Source organism: Coregonus clupeaformis, chromosome 17 (assembly GCF_020615455.1).
Source record: "Coregonus clupeaformis isolate EN_2021a chromosome 17, ASM2061545v1, whole genome shotgun sequence".
NCBI lineage: Eukaryota > Metazoa > Chordata > Actinopteri > Salmoniformes > Salmonidae > Coregonus > Coregonus clupeaformis.
In genome coordinates, this window is record NC_059208.1 from 53,809,231 (window position 1) to 53,829,385 (window position 20,155).

The window sequence follows — 20,155 nt, forward strand, 5'->3', positions numbered from 1 at the left end:
GGTAGTTGGAATCTTAACATACCTTATGCAGCTGTAGTGTTTGAATGTGCTGGCAGCCTTCTGACATTCCAGACACAACTGGATGGCACCTGGATAGTCCTCCTCCTACAGGACAGAGAGGGACACAAGCCAAGAACAGGAATATCAAACATTGAACGTCCTATTTAGTACATATTTTGGTGTATGCAAGAACAGAAACATAAGTAATTGTGTTGACCAACGCACTAAACCAGGGGTCAGGGGTCTTCAACCTTTTCTTGTGGAGGGACCCCCGCCCAGGCAAACCGGCGACCCAGGGACCCCCATCATGTTTGTGAGAAAAACAACTCCCCTATGTCTTATTAGGTGAATGATAATGGCAAGGAGAAGTAATTAACATTTTCACAATAAAGCAAATCAAATGTATTTGTCACATGTAGGGCTGTGGCGGTCACGAAATTTTGTTAGCCGGTTAATGTCAAGCAAATAACCGTCGGTCTCACGGTAATTGACCGTTAATTAACATAAACACATCCTGGCTTCCACATATAGCCTACAAGCCACCGATGCAGACCTTTGGAACATCTACATTTAAAAAAGACTAATAAATCCATGTAATATAGCCTACACCTTCACAATAAATCCATTATTTATTTTAGACAGGTCTAAAGAAGCATGATATGAAGAAAATGTAGACTATTTCAGAAAAACAGAAGTTGTCCTTATGTTAGGTCCTGATCTGGCTATGCCAAATGGCTGTGGGCTGCACTAGTTCATTTAGCAGACAAGATCTTATAGTATGAAGAATACAATTGAACGAAGCTGAATAAAATAGAAAGGATATTTTCTCCAAACGATTTGAGGGAGTGCGCACATGCGGCTATTCTGTGTTGAGCGGTTAACAAAGAAATAGGTATTCCTATATGTTTAATTTAGAGTTATTAACGTAACTTTAGTTGTTCTACAAACGTTGGGCTATATGTTTAGATTTTTAATACATTGTAATGAAGCGACTCTAATGATGATTTGAAAAAAGTCGCTTGAAAGGCATGAGCTCTGCTTTCTTTTTTGCGCAGGCTGTACACACTACGTCAGTCATTAATTCACAATTTGACAAGCACTTGATAATGCCTAGAATTTCACTGCGGCATCCCCTTTGTGTGGCCGTAATGCATCCATGCCTTTTGCGGCCAGTGGACATTGTGCCCTTCTCCCTGAGTGCTGCGCGCTCCAAATCACCTCTCACTCACATGGCTCTCCATCACTTGATCGTAGTTCGGCAGGCTACTAATGACCAGCAGCAGCATCAGAGCTTAGAGAAGTCTAATTACCGTGACTAAACGGTCACGTGAAATTTGACTGCCTTCATGACTCGTGACCACCGGTGTGGCGGTAATACGGTCACCGCAACAGCCCTAGTCACATGCGCCGAATACAACTGCTGTAGACTTTACCATTAAATGCTTGCTTACGAGCACTTTCCAACTATGCAGAGTTTTAAAATAATAATACAAAATTAAACACAAGAAAGGAGCAATATACAGGGAGTACCAGTATCAGATCAGTGTGCAGAGGTACGAGGTATTTGAGGTAGATACTGTATTTACATGAAGGCAGGGTAAAGTGACTAGGCATCAATAGCAGCAGCATATGATAAGTGTAAAAGTGTGTGAGTGTGCGTATGTATGTGTGTTTGTGTTGTGTTGTGTCGGTATGCGTGTGTGTGTTGTGTGTGTGAGAGAATGTGTGTGGGAGTATCAATGTAGTGTGTGTGAGTGAGTGTGCATATGGTGTGTATATACACTGAGTATACTAAACATTAGGAACAACTTCCTAATATTGAGTTTCACCCCCCCTCCTTTGCCCTCAGAACAGCCTCAATTCATCGGGGCACGGACTCTACAAGGTGTCGAAAGTGTTCCACAGGGATGCTGGCCGATGTTGACTCCAATGCTTCCCATAATTGTGTCAAGTTGGCTGGATGTCCTTTGGGTGGTGGACCATTCCTGATACACATGGAAAACAGTTGGTGCGATTATTTGCAAATGGAAGAAACACAAAATACCTCTCAATCTCCCTCGGCCTGGTGCTCCATGCAAGATCTCACCTCGTGGAGTTGCAATGATCATGAGAACGGTGAGGAATCAGCCCAGAACTACACGGGAGGATCTTGTCAATGATCTCAAGGCAGCTGGGACCATAGTCACCAAGAAAACAATTGGTAACACACTACGCCGTGAAGGACTGAAATCCTGCAGTGCCCGCAAGGTCCCCCTGCTCAAGAAAGCACATATACAGGCCCGTCTGAAGTTTGCCAATGAACATCTGAATGATTCAGAGGAGAACTGGGTGAAAGTGTTGTGGTCAGATGAGACCAAAATCGAGCTCTTTGGCATCAACTCAACTCGCCGTGTTTGGAGGAGGAGGAATGCTGCCTATGACCCCAAGAACACCATCCCCACCGTCAAACATGGAGGTGGAAATATTATGCTTTGGGGGTGTTTTTCTGCTAAGGGGACAGGACAACTTCACCGCATCAAAGGGACGATGGACGGGGCCATGTACCGTCAAATCTTGGGTGAGAACCTCCTTCCCTCAGCCAGGGCATTGAAAATGGTCGTGGATGGGTATTCCAGCATGACAATGACCCAAAACACACGGCCAAGGCAACAAAGGAGTGGCTCAAGAAGAGGCACATTAAGGTCCTGGAGTGGCCTAGCCAGTCTCCAGACCTTAAACCCATAGAAAATCTGTGGAGGGAGCTGAAGGATCGAGTTGCCAAACGTCAGCCTCGAAACCTTAATGACTTGGAGAAGATCTGCAAAGAGGAGTGGGACAAAATCCCTCCTGAGATATGTGCAAACCTGGTGGCCAACTACAAGAAACGTCTGACCTCTGTGATTGCCAACAAGGGTTTTGCCACCAAGTACTAAGTCATGTTTTGCAGAGGGGTCAAATACTTATTTCCCTCATTAAAATGCAAATCAATTTATAACATTTTTGACATGCATTTTTCTGGATTTTTTTGTTGTTATTCTGTCTCTCACTGTTCAAATAACCCTACCATTAAAATTATAGACTGATCATGTCTTTGTCAGTGGGCAAACGTACAAAATCAGCAGGGATCAAATACTTTTTTCCCCTCACTGTGTATATATATATATATATATATATATATATATATATAAATAATAAAACATTTTACCCCCTGCAGTACGACCCTAGGTTGAACATAAACTGCTCTAAACCCATTACTTTAAGCGTGGGCTCTAACTGAATACAAATCCTTTGTATATCGGTGTCTGACCTTACAATCTATCAACTCAAATTTCCCTATGACAACAGCAGGCATGAGTCCAGGATGGTCTGCCATGACAAAGTGGATTCAGGGATTCATGACGATCTAGATTTACTCACAGAGCTTCTCCTAGAGCTTCATCTGAACACAGCCTCCTGTTGTTTGACCTCTAGAGCACCCTTGTACATGCATTCTAGTGGCATTACTCTTACCTCCAGCATCTCACTGAGTCTAACATCAGTCCTTTGCTGTAAAACAACAAGGAGAACAGTTAAGCATGACCATCATTATCAAGACCCAAAAACAAACGTTGAAACCACAACAAGTATGTTGCATGTCAATATCCTGTAGATATCTATGTGTCTGTATGAGGATTTAAAGCAACATGGTGACTTGGATAGTTACCATGGTCTTGATGGTCCTCAGTGACTTCAGCAGTCCTGTGAGCAGCTGTCTCCTCCTATGATTGGCTAGGAGGCCCAGGTTGGACTCGGTGAAGTCCTGCTTGGAAACACTCAGCTGCCTGGAACCAAGAAGTAACATCATCAGACATTTACCATCCTGGCACAGTTCTGTTAAGAGTCATCTCAACACTGACTGACTCAATATCGAAGTCAAGTTAGCGTGCACTGAGTTCATATTGTACATGCAAACAGTGGGAATTAAATTGACTGGGTCATTTAATACATGCTGAGAGGAATATTCAACTCAATAATCCACTGTGGAAGAACAACAGCTTTGAGGAGGGAGGGTGGGTCACATCAGAATGCTTACCTCCTAGCATTGGTGCATATCACTGCAGCCAGCTGTAGGTTGGTTTGTAATGACGTCACCCTCTCCAGCTCCTGCAAAAAACAAGAGATCCATTCACATTGAGTGACCAATCACAATTCACACAGCAACACTTTATTTAACAGTCCACTCTTCACATGGTAAAATGTTACGGTACAGTACAGAAGATACCTATTGAGTTGAATGCTAGCTGGAATGGGACTGTGTATAATAAAGAGTTACTGTAACTTTTAATGTCAGCCCACAGAGTTGAATTGTCTCTCATCCGCTCCAGTTTCCTGTGAGCCCTATCTTTCACTAATGGGGTGACACAGGGAGAGAATCATTCCCCCACACAAGGTACGAAATGTTCTTCTGTTCCTCTAGAGTACCCCACTGAATGAAAGAGACAAATAGAAGCATTCTGTAATGGAAATGTGTGGTTTGGTTTTACTTGGAAAAGGCCGACCCAACGGCGACCTCTCAAAGAACGAACATGCCCTCAGCTACCGGTGGATTCACTGAACTTTTTTGAAGAGCCAGCTGTCATCGCCTTGAGGTGGGAGCACACGCCAACTGACCTTATCTCAGGGTGGAAATGGAGTCGTCGACCGACCCCAATAAAGAGGCAGCATTCAGAGAAAGACATCATAACACGTTAAAAACAACTATTTGGTGAGGGAATACGAGGTGGAAAATTGATTCAGATCGGTAGATAAAAAGAGACAGAGAGCGGGTTCTTATGTCAGAACAGACATCTAAACAAACAACCCCATTCAACCTGGATAGAGAATGGCCTCCTGACGGCTTGATCAGTTGACATTAGGGTTGAGCGATGTCAACCTTTGTCCTATCATGATTATGTAACCATAAAGCATTGTGATATACGATGCTATCGCCCTCTATTGGTCAACCCAAAAACTCTGCTAAAAGGACAGATGGGCTGCAGCGCGAAATCGAATGCAACTGGAGGAATCACGATAAAATATAATAGTGTTGAAAGCCTGGACGAATCATGATGAAGGACAATGTTGATGAAAGCCTGGACGAATCATGATGAAAGATAATGTTGATGAAAGCCTGGACGAATCATTATGAAAGATAATGTTGTTGAAAGCCTGGACGAATCATGATGAAAGATAATGTTGATGAAAGCCTGGACGAATCATGATGAAAGATAATGTTGTTGAAAGCCTGGACGAATCATGATGAAAGATAATGTTGATGAAAGCCTGGACGAATCATGATGAAAGATAATGTTGTTGAAAGCCTGGACGAATCATGATGAAAGATAATGTTGATGAAAGCCTGGACGAATCATGATGAAACATAATGCTTATGAGAGCCTGGACGAATCATGATGAAAGATAATGTTGTTGAAAGCCTGGACAGAGGATAAGTTTAGACAAATATTTTCTAATAGTCCTTTCTGGTGGAGGAGCTTTAGCATGTTTGTATGTGTATGTGTGTGTCGCGCTGTGATGGAGCAGTGACTTTCTGATGAAGAACGGGCTGTCTTACCGTAGTGACATCAAAATCAAATCAAATCCAATTTTATTTGCCACATGCGCCGAATACAACAGGTGTAGACATTACCGTGAAATGCTTACTACTTTTTCTTAATAAAAAAGTAAAATAAAACAACAACAACCAAAAAGTGTTGAGAAAAAAAGAGCAGAAGTAAAATAAAATAACAGTAGGGAGGCTATATACAGGGGGGTACCGGTGCAGAGTCAATGTGTGGGGGCACCGGCTAGTTGAGGTAGTTGAGGTAATATGTACATATGGGTAGAGTTAAAGTGACTATGCATAAATAATTAACAGAGTAGCAGCAGCGTAAAAAGATGGGTTGGGTGTGCAAATAGTCCGGGTAGCCATGATTAGCTGTTCAGGAGTCTTATGGCTTGAGGGTAGAAGCTGTTGAGGAGCCTTTTGGACCTAGACTTGGCGCTCCGGTACCGCTTGCCATGCGGTAGCAGAGAGAACAGTCTATGACTAGGGTGGCTGGAGTCTTTGACCATTTTGAGGGCCTTCCTCTGACACCGCCTGGTATAGAGGTCCTGGATGGCAGGAAGCTTGGCCCCAGTCGGAGGCCGAGCAGTTGCCATACCAGGCGGTGATGCAACCAGTCAGGATGCTCTCGATGGTGCAGCTGTAGAACTTTTTGAGGATCTGAGGACCCATGCCAAATCTTTTCAGTCTCCTGAGGGGGAATAGGCTTTGTCGTGCCCTCTTCACGACTGTCTTGGTGTGTTTGGACCATGATAGTTCGTTGGTGATGTGGACACCAAGGAACTTGAAGCTCTCAACCTGTTCCACTACAGCCCGTCGATGAGAATGGGGGCGTGCTCAGTCCTCTTTTTTTTCCTGTAGTCCACAATCATCTCCTTTGTCTTGGTCTATTTGAGGGAGAGCTTGTTATCCTGGCACCACACGGCCAGGTCTCTGACCTCCTCCCTATAGGCTGTCTCATCGTTGTCGGTGATCAGGCCTACCACTGTTGTGTCTTTGGCAAACTTAATGATGGTGTTGGAGTCGTTCCTGGCGATGCAGTCATGGGTGAACGGGAGTACAGGAGGGGACTGAGCACGCACCCCTGAGGGGCCCCCGTGTTGAGGATCAGCGTGGCAGATGTGTTGTTACCTACCCTTACCACCTGGGGGCGGCCCGTCAGGAAGGCCAGGATCCAGTTGCAGAGGGAGGTGTTTAGTCCCAGGATCCTTAGCTTAGTGATGAGCTTTGAGGGTACTATGGTGTTGAACGCTGAGCTGTAGTCAATGAATAGCATTCTTACGTAGGTGTTCCTCTTGTCCAGGTGGGAAAGGGCAGTGTGGAGTGCAATAGAGATTGCATCATCTGTGGATCTGTTGGGGCGGTATGCAAATTGGAGTGGGTACAGGGTTTCTGGGATAATGGTGTTGATGTGAGCCATGACCAGCCTTTCAAAGCACTTCATGGCTACAGACGTCAGTGCTACGGGTCGGTAGTCATTTAGGCAGGTTATCTTAGTGTCCTTGGGCACGGGGACTATGATGCCCTGCTTGAAACATGTTGGTATTACAGACTCAGTATGTATGTACGGTCACTGTGGGGACGACATCATCGATGCACTTATTGATGAAGCCCAGTGACTGATGTGGTGTACTCCTCAATGCCATCTGAAGAATCCCGGAACATGGTCCAGTCTGTGCTAGCAAAACAGTCCTGTAGCTTAGCATCTGCGTCATCTGACCACTTTTTTATTAACCGAGTCACTGGTGCTTCCTGCTTTAGTTTTTGCTTATAAGCAGGAATCAGGAGGATAGAGTTATGGTCAGATTTGACAAATGGAGGGCAAGGGAGAGCTTTGCAGGACACAGCAGGACAGGACACAGCAGGACAGCACACAGCAGGACAGTACACAGCAGGACAGCACACAGCAGGACAGTACACAGCAGGACAGCACACAGCACACAGTGCTGCTAACCTCATGAAGTAAGACTTACTACTGCATGCAAGTGGACACGACTCAGGCTGTACCCAAACTAACCTCTCCAACTGAATGACCATACACCATTAAACAACATCCAGATCCGTGTTGCCAGCAGAATCAGTCTCTGAGGCCGACTAAAGTATTTTCCACCCATTTTGTCTGCATACTGCAATTCAGCTTTTAGCTGCAAATGTGTACAAGATCAAATAACCCTTACTGCTGTATACACAGTACTGTAGGCCATTAGTTGAACAGTATGAATGTAGCTAGTATCTTCCGAGCAAGTTAAACAACATGCATTAATAACGCACCAAGTAATGCCCTTGCCTGAAGGGCGGAGTGGTCTAGTGGCGCCCCTGCTGAGTCACTGAGTCCAGCAGAGGGGACAATCAGGTTCTGAATTTAGAACGGGGCAAAGAAAACACGTGACTCACACAGGCTCACATCATTAGTGAGACCGACCAGCAAGCCACGTTCGCCCTAATACCCAGACCAGTGGCCCTAAATCCTATTGTAAAAGCTGAAGCTAGCTACAGCTCTCGGGTCTCACCTGCACCCCAATGGCAGCCAAAGTTAAGGCCTTAAGTCCAGTGAATCGTCGGATTCAGGATTTTAAAAAAAGTTATTGTCATGCTAGGAAGTTTTCAGTGGTATCATTTGAGTCTGTGAAAGAAGCAGTGTATGTGGGATGCAAGCTAAATACAGAGAAACACCAAGCTAAATACAGAGAAACACCAAGCTAAATATAGAGAAACACCAAGCTAAATGCAGAGAAACACCAAGCTAAATACAGAGAAACACCAAGCTAAATACAGAGAAACACCAAGCTAAATACAGAGAAACACCAAGCTAAATACAGAGAAACACCAAGCTAAATACAGAGAAACACCAAGCTAAATACAGAGAAACACCAAGCTAAATACAGAGAAACACCAAGCTAAATACAGAGAAACACCAGAAACTTCAGCATATCACATATTCGTTCTACCTAAAAAATGGAAGAGGTGCTTGGCTGCGCCATTTTTTACACACACAGTGAACACACACACACACACACAGTGATTTACTTTAATTGCTCTTGCATGGCCCTCATACCTATGGTCCCAGTTCTGTTGACCATTGAAATTGAAATTACTAGGATTACTACGGAAAATACTGTAAAAAAATATTTAAATATTAATTACATTTGATAATTCATTTGCACTTAATCACTGTGTTTGCTACTTAATTTTTTTTTTATCATTGAAGGTTTTAGATTGCAGGAAATGGCAGTTACAGGTGCAAAAAAAAAATCACAAATCTCTGTCTCATTAGCACCACCATGTTACAAAATCCTGGAGAGAACCCTGCACACACACACACACACACACACACACACACCTATGCTTCCTGACTGAGCAAATAGCAGCTGTTAGTGAAGTGCAGGTTGACTCATAACCCGCGGTCCCCGCAATTATATCCGCAAGGCGGGAGGGTTTAGGGTAATTAAATATTGTGTGGATGAAGGGTTGGTGGGTGGATGGTGGGTTGAATAAAGAGAAAACAATACCTTAAAAAATGCATAAATGTATAATTCTTGTGCAATTTATATCTATAGGCTATATTGAGGTTTTTCTTTCATTATTTTATGCTACCTAGCATTAGCGCGTAGCCCAAGCTTTAGGGCCTAACTGTAAGCGCGCCAAATAGCCTACACGCCAATCGCCAAATGCTTTTGGGAAACGGTCAAAAAAAGATAGGACAATGTGAGAAAAGAGAAAAGCTGCAAAATGGAGAGTTGAAAATAATGAGAAGGGAGGGTCAGAAATGTCATGTTTGGGAAAGATTTGTCGAAGTGGTAAAAGAGGATGATAGCAGTGAATGTCGTGTGATGATTGTGAGGCTCTGTACACAATTTACAGTCACAAGATGAAGACTTCAAATAGGCCTATGGCACATCAAGGGAACTGTAGCCTACTGTTCAGATGGGTTAAATGGAAACTGAAATCTGGACACAGACTGTAGGTCTATAACCTCTCACATAGCCTTAATATTAACTCCTGCATTTCTTGCAGTAAAATTATTTATTTATTTCAGATCTTGAGAGAATGTGAATGTGCAGTTAGGGACCGTCTGTAGAGGTGCTATCTTTATCAGCATCATAAAAGCTGATAGTCTTTCAACCATATAAAATATGCATCCAAGCCAAACTGAAATATTATCAGAAACATGTTGGGTCATTTTCACAGCTTTCTATTTCCTTACAACCGGTCAAACGGATGTCAGTTGGACATTTTGCACAGAAAAACGTTCCCTTTTTTTGAGTTATTGCATTTCCTCCCCGGTCCATAGACGCCTTTCCTCCCCGGTCCATAAACGCCTTTCCTCCGCGAAAGAAGCAGAGATGAAGAAGAAAACTTTACCGATGTCAACTAGATTGAAACATTCACTTCATTATTTAGTCTTCTAGGGCAACAAGTAATGACAGTAGAGAAGCTGCATGTATCTAATTATAGACAAGTTGACTAACAAATAGCCTACCAAAATACGGAAATTATAAGCAGAAACATCTCTAAATTAGGTCAAAAAATCTTTCCGCCATCTTTCACTGTAGCCTACACCGCATTTTCTATATTTGCAGGTTAGGTCAGGTGTGGGCCACAGATTTTCACATATAGTCGGGCAGTTGCAGCTGGGCTATTAGCAATTGCAGGGGTGTGCGGGTGAACAAGCAGCTGACCTGTCCCATCTACACACAATACCCCATAATGACAAAGTGAAAACATGTTTTTAAATGTTTTTGCAAATGTATTGAAAATGAAATGCAGAAATCTCATTTACATACAGTAGAAGTCAAACGTTTGGACACACCTACTAAATCCACGGTTTTTCTTTATTTTTACTATTTTCTACATAATAATAGTGACATCAAAACTATGAAATAACACATATAGAATCATGTAGTAACGAAAAAAGTGTTAAACAAATCAAAATATATTTTATTTTTGAAATTCTTCAAAGTAGCCACCCTTTCCCTTGATGACAGCTTTGCACACTCTTGGCATTCTCTCAACCCTTTGGGTGGTGGACTACTCTTGATATACAGGGGAAACCCAACATCATTGCAGTTCTTCACACAAACCGTTGCGCCTGGCACCTACTACCATACCCCGTTCAAAAATATTCTGTCTTGCCCATTCACCCTCTGAACGGCAAACATACACAATCCATGTCTCAACGCTTAAAAATCCTTCTTTAACCTGTCTCCTCCCCTTCATCTACACTGATTGAAGTGGATTTAACAAGTGACATCAATAAGGGATCATAGCTTTCACCTGGTTAGTCTACAGTATGTCATGGAAAGAGCAGGTGTTCTTAATGTTTTGTATACTCAGTGTATATAATGCATACTGTAGGTGTATTTGTCAGTCAAACATTAGTATTGATACAATGTTAAATGACAGGAAGACAATCCTCTAACTCAATAGATGATGCCTATCAATTATTGTATAGTAATTATGCATAATTTAGAGCCAAACCTTATTGTGTGCTTATTTATTTGATTTAACCTTTATTTTAACAGGGACTCATGCTGAGACCAAGGTCTCTTTCACAGATGAGCCTTGTACACACATCAAACGTATCGATATAGGACTACACATAAATATTCACATCAATACACGAAAAGCAAAACACAATCATATTCCAATTTGTAAGTCGCTCTGGATAAGAGCGTCTGCTAAATGACTAAAATGTAAAATGTAAATAGAACAAACACATTCTTCAGTAAAAAAAAGGTCCTCAATCAGCCTTTTGAATTGCCCTAGAGGCACCAACTCCTCCAATTTTAGAACGCTTTGGAGATTATTCCACAAGTCAGGTGCAAAAAAACTAAAATCTGATTTATCTAACTCAGTGGAGATCAAAGGGATCTCCAGAGTAAGCCATCCCTGAGACCGGGTCTGGTATCTCACACGACTATAAGTTAACAATGAAGTAAGGTACGGCGGAAGTTTATGCAGGAGGGCATTATAAACATAAAGAGTGCAATGCATTGATCTACGAGACTTCAAAGAGGGCCAGCCTACTTTCTGATACATAATGCAGTGATGTGTACTGAACCTATCACCTGTAATAAAGCGTTGTGTGCTATGTTAAACTGTGTCCAATGGCTTCAATACAGTGGCAGCTGCATTCATATAGACGATATCCCCATAGTCTATAACCAAAATGAATGTCGACTGAATGATTTGTTTCCTGCTTTTTAATGAAAGGCACGACCTATTCCTATTAAAGAAGGCCATTTTAATTATTTATTTCTTAACTCATCAATATGCTTTTTGAAAGATAGCTTTTCATCAATCCAGATGCTATTCAGACCCTTTGCTATGAGACTCGAAATTCAGCTCAGGTGCATCCTGTTTCCATTGATCATCCTTGAGATGTTACTACGACTTGATTGGAGTCCACCTGTGGTAAATTCAATTGATTGGATATGATTTGGAAAGGCACACACCTGTCTATATAAGGTCCCACAGTTGACAGTGCATGTCAGAGCAAAAACCAAGCCATGAGGACGAAGGAATTGACCGTAGAGCTCAGAGACAGGATTGTGTCGAGGCACAGATCTGGGGAAGGGTACCAAACAATTTCTGCAGCATTGAAGGTACCCAAGTACACAGTGGCCTCCATCATTCTTAAATGGAAGAAGTTTGGAACCACCAAGACTGTTCCTAGAGCTAGCCGCCTGGCCAAACTGAACAATCGGGATAGAAGGGCCCCGGTCAGGGAGGTGACCAAGAACCCGATGGTACCTCTTCACAGAGCTCCAGAGTTCCTCTGTGGAGATGGGAGAACCTTCCAGAAGGACAACCATCTCTGCAGCACTCCACCAATCAGGCCTTTTGGTATATTGGCCAGACGGAAGCCACTCCTCAGTAAAAGGCACATGACATCCCGCTTGGAGTTTACCAAAAGGCACCTAAAGGACTCTAAGACCATGAGAAACAAGATTCTCTGGTCTGATGAAACCAAGATTAAACTCTTTGGCCTGAATGCCACAGGTCACCGCTGGAGGAAACCTGGCACCATCCCTATGGTGAAGCATGGTGGTGGCAGCATCATGCTGTGGGGATGTTTTTCAGCGGCAGGGACTGGGAGACTACTCAGGATCGAGGGAAAGATGAACGAAGCAATGTACAGAGAGATCCTTGATGAAAACCTGCTCCACAGCACTCAGGATCTCAGATTGGGGCGAAGGTTCACCTTCCAACAGGACAACGACCCTAAGCACACAGCCAAGACAACGCAGGAGTGGCTTCGGGACAAGTCTCTGAATGTCCTTGAGTGGCCCAGCCAGAGCCTAGACTTGAACCCGATCGAACATCTCTGGAGAGACGTGAAAATAGCTGTGCAGCGACGCTCCCCATCCAACCTGACAGAGCTTGAGAGGATCTGCAGAGAAGAATGGGAGAAACTCCCCAAATACAGGTGTGCCAAGCTTGTAGCGTCATACCCAAGAAGACTCGAGGCTGTAATCGCTGCCAAATGTGCATCAACAAAGTACTGAGTAAAGGGTCTGAATACTTATGTAAATGTGATATTTCCGTTTTTTATTTGTAATACATTTGGAAAAATTTCTAATAACCTGTTTTTGCTTTGTCATTGTAGGGTATTGTGTGTAGATTGACGAGGGAAAAAATCAATTTAATCAATTTTAGAATAAGGCTGTAACGTAACAAAATGTGGAAAAAGTCAAGGGGTCTGAATACTTTCCGAATGCACTGTATGCATACTGTATAGCAGAATAGAGGAGGCAGGTGTGGATGAAGGAGGAGAGAGGGACAGTAAGATTAATGGCCCACATTTACCTTCTGACCTGCATAGACACACAGGGCTTGATCTCCAAACGTCGGATGAAAATTTACATTCCACATTGGCTCGATCTATACTCCCATTAAGCTCTAATCAATTGACCATGAAAACCTCTTAAATGTAAAGTCCCCATATTTGGGGACCCTATTTGATTTGTTTTATTCAATTCAGTATGGTATGAGAACAGTTAGCCCCTATCTGCAAAAGCAGGATGTCTGCTGAAAGCTGAGTACCTTGGCTATTGATCGGTGCCTTCAAATCTTTGGTGTGACTTACTGCCATATATGGGCATACAAATTTATAAGGGCAGGCCAAGCCGATGACCTCCTTTCAAGATGGCTGCTACCTACATTCCGGTTAGCGTTGTGAAGCATAAACAAAATAAACACGTAATACGTTGATACACACCGAAAGCCGGGACTCTACAGATCATGAGGATATCTTATTTGTCTGTTTATTTTAAACAACGTTTTCACCAAACAGCAAACATCTTACAAGGTAAGCTTCAATTTGGTCTGTGTTTGAGCTATAGCTACATGGGGGGTATCACATTAATCATTAGGTTGGTAGGAACAAATCTATGGTAAAATTGTGTTTTTATACTGAATAAATAGAATTTAGGGATTGCAAATATGTAATAGCACTGGAATTATCAAATTTACAGACATATGCCACTTTGGAGAGGTTTATGGACACTTGGAAACATCCTTTGACCACACCTGACACCACTTACTAAAACGTCTGCCCATTTATAGTTGTTAGGTCTATCAATCCCTTTTTTTTCTGATATTGTTCACATGTTGTGGAAGCCATCTGATGTGTTTCCAGCTCTAGTCATCAATAATTCACTTATAGCTTGTCAATTAAAGATTACTTTTAAAATTAAAATAATAAAAAACTGTTATTTTGTGTGTGCTTGATCTTGTGTATTCTGAACTATGTAACTCCTATCTACAGTGAGGGGAACAAAGTATTTGATCCCATTTACATTTACATCATTTAGCAGACGCTCTTATCCAGAGCGACTTACAAATCCCCTGCTGATTTTGTACGTTTGCCCACTGACAAAGAAATGTCTCAAGTTTTTAGGGAGCGTGCAATTGGCATGCTGACTGCAGGAATGTTTGCCAGAAAATTGAATGTTCATTTCTCTACCATAAGCTGCCTCCAACTTAATTTTAGAGAATTTGGCAGTGCCCCATGGTGGTGGTGGGGTTATGGTATGGGCAGGCATATGGTACGGACAACGAACACAATTGCATTTTATCGATGGCAATTATTATTATTACTATTTTATTTGGGGGGGTAGATCAGCTTAATATTGCAGATAGATTGTAACTTCCATCAATGTAATTGTCTGCATCACTTCCAATCCCCCATGTTTTTTTATATATATACTCCCCTTTATTACTTTTCAACCCCGCCATCCTTTCCCTACTTGGGGTAAATTAGTGAACAACAATGCCCAGGCCTCTACTTCCAGCCTATACTTACTATCTACACATTATGGACACAATCAATTTTACAATAATTCTATTTTTTTTGTTTTTGCTCCTGAACTACTTCTACTCTCAACCTCTCCAATCATTTTCATGGTGTCCATCCGGTTTGCTTCTATATGCCATATCTTTCTAACTGTGCTCTTTCCCAAAAGCTCCCAACATACAACCTATATACTTATTATGGACACAGTATGCTTACATTATTAGTTATCTTGTTATTATTTGTTGTTATTTGTTATTAGTCCCATCCTTCAACTCCATTCAAAAACTCCCATCTATCTCTTAACACCATCCATATAGGATTTCTATTTGCCATATATATTTCAACTGTACTGTGATGTTTTACAAAAGTTCTGAACCTTTCTATTCTCATTGCTTCTACAGATTGTGAATTAAAAATAAACATTTTTGCTAAAAGTATTATTATATTATTGATCGATTGACTATGACTTTTCAGATCACCCAGTAATGCTATCTGCAAGGTTAGCTCCAGGGAAATATTGCAATCGATGGCAATTTGAATGCACAGAAATACCATGACGAGATCCTGAGGCCCATTTTTATTTTTTTGGCATTTGTGACCAACATACAGTGAGGGAAAAAAGTATTTGATCCCCTGCTGATTTTGTACGTTTCCCCACTGACAAAGAAATGATCAGTCTATAATTTTAATGGTAGGTTTATTTGAACAGTGAGAGACAGAATAACAACAACAACAAAAAACAGAAAAACGCATGTCAAAAATGTTATAAATTGATTTGCATTTTAATGAGGGAAATAAGTATTTGACACCCTCTCAATCACAAAGATTTCTGGCTCCCAGGTGTCTTTTACACAGGTAACGAGCTGAGATTAAGAGCACACTCTTAAAGGGAGTGCTCCTAATCTCAGTTTGTTACCTGTATAAAAGACACCTGTCCACAGAAGCAATCAATCAATCAGATTCCAAACTCTCCACCATGGCCTAGACCAAAGAGCTCTCCAAGGATGTCAGGGACAAGATTGTAGACCTACACAAGGCTGGAATGGGCTACATGACCATCGCCAAGCAGCTTGGTGAGAAGGTGACAACAGTTGGTACGATTATTTGCAAATGGAAGAAACACAAAAGACCTGTCAATCTCCCTCAGCCTGGGGCTCCATGCAAGTTCTCACCTCGTGGAGTTGCAATGATCATGAGAATGGTGAGCAATCAGTCCAGAACTACACGGGAGGATCTTGTCAATGATCTCAAGGCAGCTGGGACCATAGTCACCAAGAAAACAATTGGTAACACACTACGCTGTGAAGGACTGAAATCCTGCAGCGCCCGCAAGGTCCCCCTGCTCAAGAAAGCACATATACAGGGCCGTCTGAAGTTTGCCAATGAACATCTGAATGATTCAGAGGAGAACTGGGTGAAAGTGTTGTGGTCAGATGAGACCAAAATGGAGCTCTTTGGCATCAACTCAACTCGCCGTGTTTGGAGGAGGAGGAATGCTGCCTATGACCCCAAGAACACCATCCCCACCGTCAAACATGGAGGTGGAAAGGGGACAGGACAACTTCACCGCATCAAAGGGACGATGGAAGGGGCCATGTACCGTCAAATCTTGGGTGAGAACCTCCTTCCCTCATCAAAGAGGAGTGGGACAAAATCCCTCCTGAGATGTGTGCAAACCTGGTGGCCAACTACAAGAAACGTCTGACCTCTGTGATTGCCAACAAGGGTTTTGCCACCAAGTACTAAGTCATGTTTTGCAGAGGGATCAAATACTTATTTCCCTCATTAAAATGCAAATCAATTTATAACATTTTTGACATGCGTCTTTCTGGATTTTTTTGTTGTTATTCTGTCTCTCACTGTTCAAATAAACCTACGATTAAAATTATAGACTGTCTTTGTCAGTGGGCAAACGTACAAAATCAGCAGGGGATCAAATACTTTTTTCCCTCACTGTATCTTCTGATCATTTCCTCATAATCTCCCAGATGTCTTCTTTCCAAATATACCAAGTTTTTGCATGTCAGAATCGTGTAATTACACATGAATCGCAGTTACTTTAGGGTATGTCTATTTAGGCGGCAATCTACATTTTGCCATTACATTTAAGAGGAATTATTAAAAGGCTGTTCCTCAGAAAATCACAGATTTGGCGCATTGGACTTAAAGCCGCTCGCTGGTTATGCAGCACAGACAATACTGTATAAGGGTGATTCCACGCCAGCGGGAGCAGAAACTATTTTTGGTATCTCAGATTGTTCTGGCAATTCTCACATAGGAACTTCATTGGGAGAAAGTATGTTTAACATGCTTTTTATAATTGTATCACAAAGCATTTTTGATAAATTTTAGGCCTTTTTTAGACCTGTCCATTCCTCTTGTAAGACCCTATGATCTGTTAACCGTACATGATACAGACATCTTGGAGTCATTATACTCATAGTGTTCTCTAACATATGGAGTATGTCTAGATTTTCACATTAATTTATTCAACAAAACAACCCTTTCTGATTTTGCTTATTTTTAGACATATTGTTTGTTACAATATACTCCTGTCACATTTCCAGAGTCGGCTCTCTGGTACATTTAATGAAATTACCCATTGTATACAAAGAAATTGACATTATAGGAATTTACCATTCTCAGCCCTCCTTTAGGATTGCACATTCAGCAACTCACCAGCAGAGGGAGATCCCTTTGAATAAATTATTCCATTAATTGTGTTGATGATGCTCATAAAATGCATCACACCTTCAGAATTAGCAGAGAGCCCACTCTGGAAATGTAATGTACTTGTAGAGTATATTGTTCCAAACAATGTCTTAAAATGAACTAATTCAAAATGGGTAGTTTTGAGATATTCATATTAATATTTTGAATGTTGAATAAATGAATATGAACATTTGTATTTACAGTTGAAGTCGGAAGTTTACATACACTTAGGTTGGAGTCATTAAAACTCGTTTTTCAACCACTCCACAAATGACTTGTTAACAAACTATAGTTTTGGCAAGTCGGTTAGGACATCTACTTTGTGCATGACACAAGTAATTTTTCCAATAATTGTTTACAGATTATTTCACTTATAATTCACTGTATCACAATTCCAGTGGGTCAGAAGTTTACATACACTAAGTTGACTGTGCCTTTAAACAGCTTGGAAAATTCCAGAAAATGATGTCATGGCTTTAGAAGCTTCTGATAGGCTAATTGACATAATTTGAGTCAATTGGAGGTGTACCTGTGGATGTATTTCAAGGCCTACCTTCAAACTCAGTGCCTCTTTGCTTGACATCATGGGAAAATCAAAAGAAATCAGCCATGACCTCAGACATTTTTTTGGACACCTCCACAAGTCTGGTTCATCCTTGGGAGCAATTTCCAAATGCCTGAAGGTACCATGTTCATCTGTACAAACAATAGTACGCAAGTATAAACACCATGGGACCACGCAGCCGTCATACCGCTCAGGAAGGAACTAGTTCTGTCTCCTAGAGATGAACGTACTTTGGTGCGAAAAGTGCAAATCAATCCCAGAACAACAGCAAAGGACCTTGTGAAGATGCTGGAGGAAACAGGTACAAAAGTATCTATATCCACAGTAAAACGAGTCCTATATCGACATAACCTGAAAGGCCGCTCAGCAAGGAAGAAGCCACTGCTCCAAAACCACCATAAAAAAGCCAGACTACGGTTTGCAACTGCACATGGGGACAAAGATTGCACTTTTTGGTCTGATGAAACAAAAATAGAACTGTTTGGCCATAATGACCATTGTTATGTTTGGAGGAAAAATGGGGCAGCTTGCAAGCCGAAGAACACCATCCCAACTGTGAAGCACGGGGGTGGCCGCATCATGCTGTGGGGGTGCTTTGCTGCAGGAGAGACTGGTGCACATCACAAAATAGATGGCATCATGAGGAAGGAAAATTATGTGGATATATTGAAGCAACATCTCAAGACACCCCAAGCATACTTCCAAAGTTGTGGCAAAATGGCTTAAGGACAACAAAGTCAAGGTATTGGAATGGCCATCACAAAGCCCTGACCTCCATCCTATAGAAAATGTTTGGGCAGAACTGAAAAGGCGTGTGCGAGCAAGGAGGCCTACAAACCTGACTCCATTACACCAGCTCTGTCAGGAGGAATGGGCCAAAATTCACCCAACTTATTGTGGGAAGCTTGTGGAAGGCTACCCGAAACGTTTGATCCAAGTTAAACAATTTAAAGGCAATGCTACCAAATACTAATTGAGTGTATGTAAACTTCTGACACACTGGGAATGTGATGAAAGAAATAAAAGCTGAAATAAATCATTCTCTCTACTATTATTCTGACATTTCACATTCTTAAAATAAATTGGTGATCCTAACTGACCTAAGACAGGGAATTTTTACTAGGATTAAATGTCAGGAATTGTGAAAAACTGAGTTTAAATGTATTTGGCTAAGGTGTATGTAAACTTCCGACTTCAACTGTACATATCCACATATTAACTAAACCATTAATCTGTGGTGCACGGCCTGAGCGGTCTGAATCCCCCGTGGGCCTGATCGAATATGTCTCCTGTCCGACTGTGAATAGCTCGGACACATCTCAAAGAGCTCCTATTAAGGATCAGAGAGGAGCAGGAGCCTGGGGATAGACACCCTACTATTAAGGAACAGAGAGGAACAGAGAGGAAAAGGAGTCTGGGGATAGACACCCTACTATTAAGGATCAGAGAGGAACAGGAGCCTGGGGATAGACACCCTACTATTAAGGATCAGAGAGGAGCAGGAGCCTGGGGATAGACACCCTACTATTAAGGATCAGAGAGGAACAGGAGCCTGGGGATAGACACCCTACTATTAAGGATCAGAGAGGAACAGGAGCCTGGGGATAGACACCCTACTATTAAGGATCAGAGAGGAACAGAGAGGAACAGGAGCTTGGGGATAGACACCCTACTATTAAGGATCAGAGAGGGGCAGGAGCCTGGGGATAGACACCCTACTATTAAGGATCAGAGAGGAACAGGAGCCTGGGGATAGACACCCTACTATTAAGGATCAGAGAGGAGCAGGAGCCTGGGGATAGACACCCTACTATTAAGGATCAGAGAGGAACAGGAGCCTGGGGATAGACACCCTACTATTAAGGATCAGAGAGGAACAGGAGCCTGGGGATAGACACCCTACTATTAAGGATCAGAGAGGAACAGAGAGGAACAGGAGCCTGGGGATAGACACCCTACTATTAAGGATCAGAGAGGAGCAGGAGCCTGGGGATAGACACCCTACTATTAAGGATCAGAG

At 42.2% G+C, this 20,155-nt stretch overlaps 1 protein-coding gene across 1 annotated transcript in view; it reads right to left on the bottom strand.

The window, feature by feature from the left end:
• LOC121586746 (syndetin-like) overlaps positions 1 to 20,155 on the bottom strand; it is a 291,135-nt gene that overhangs the window by 222,974 nt on the left and 48,006 nt on the right. Inside the window, exons 6-9 of the mRNA XM_041903695.2 lie at positions 4,052 to 4,122; positions 3,683 to 3,800; positions 3,490 to 3,525; positions 23 to 105 (exon numbers count right to left, since the gene is read on the bottom strand). Of these exons, the coding sequence (XP_041759629.2) occupies positions 23 to 105; positions 3,490 to 3,525; positions 3,683 to 3,800; positions 4,052 to 4,122 (308 nt within the window). The remainder of the gene's footprint in view (positions 1 to 22; positions 106 to 3,489; positions 3,526 to 3,682; positions 3,801 to 4,051; positions 4,123 to 20,155) is intronic.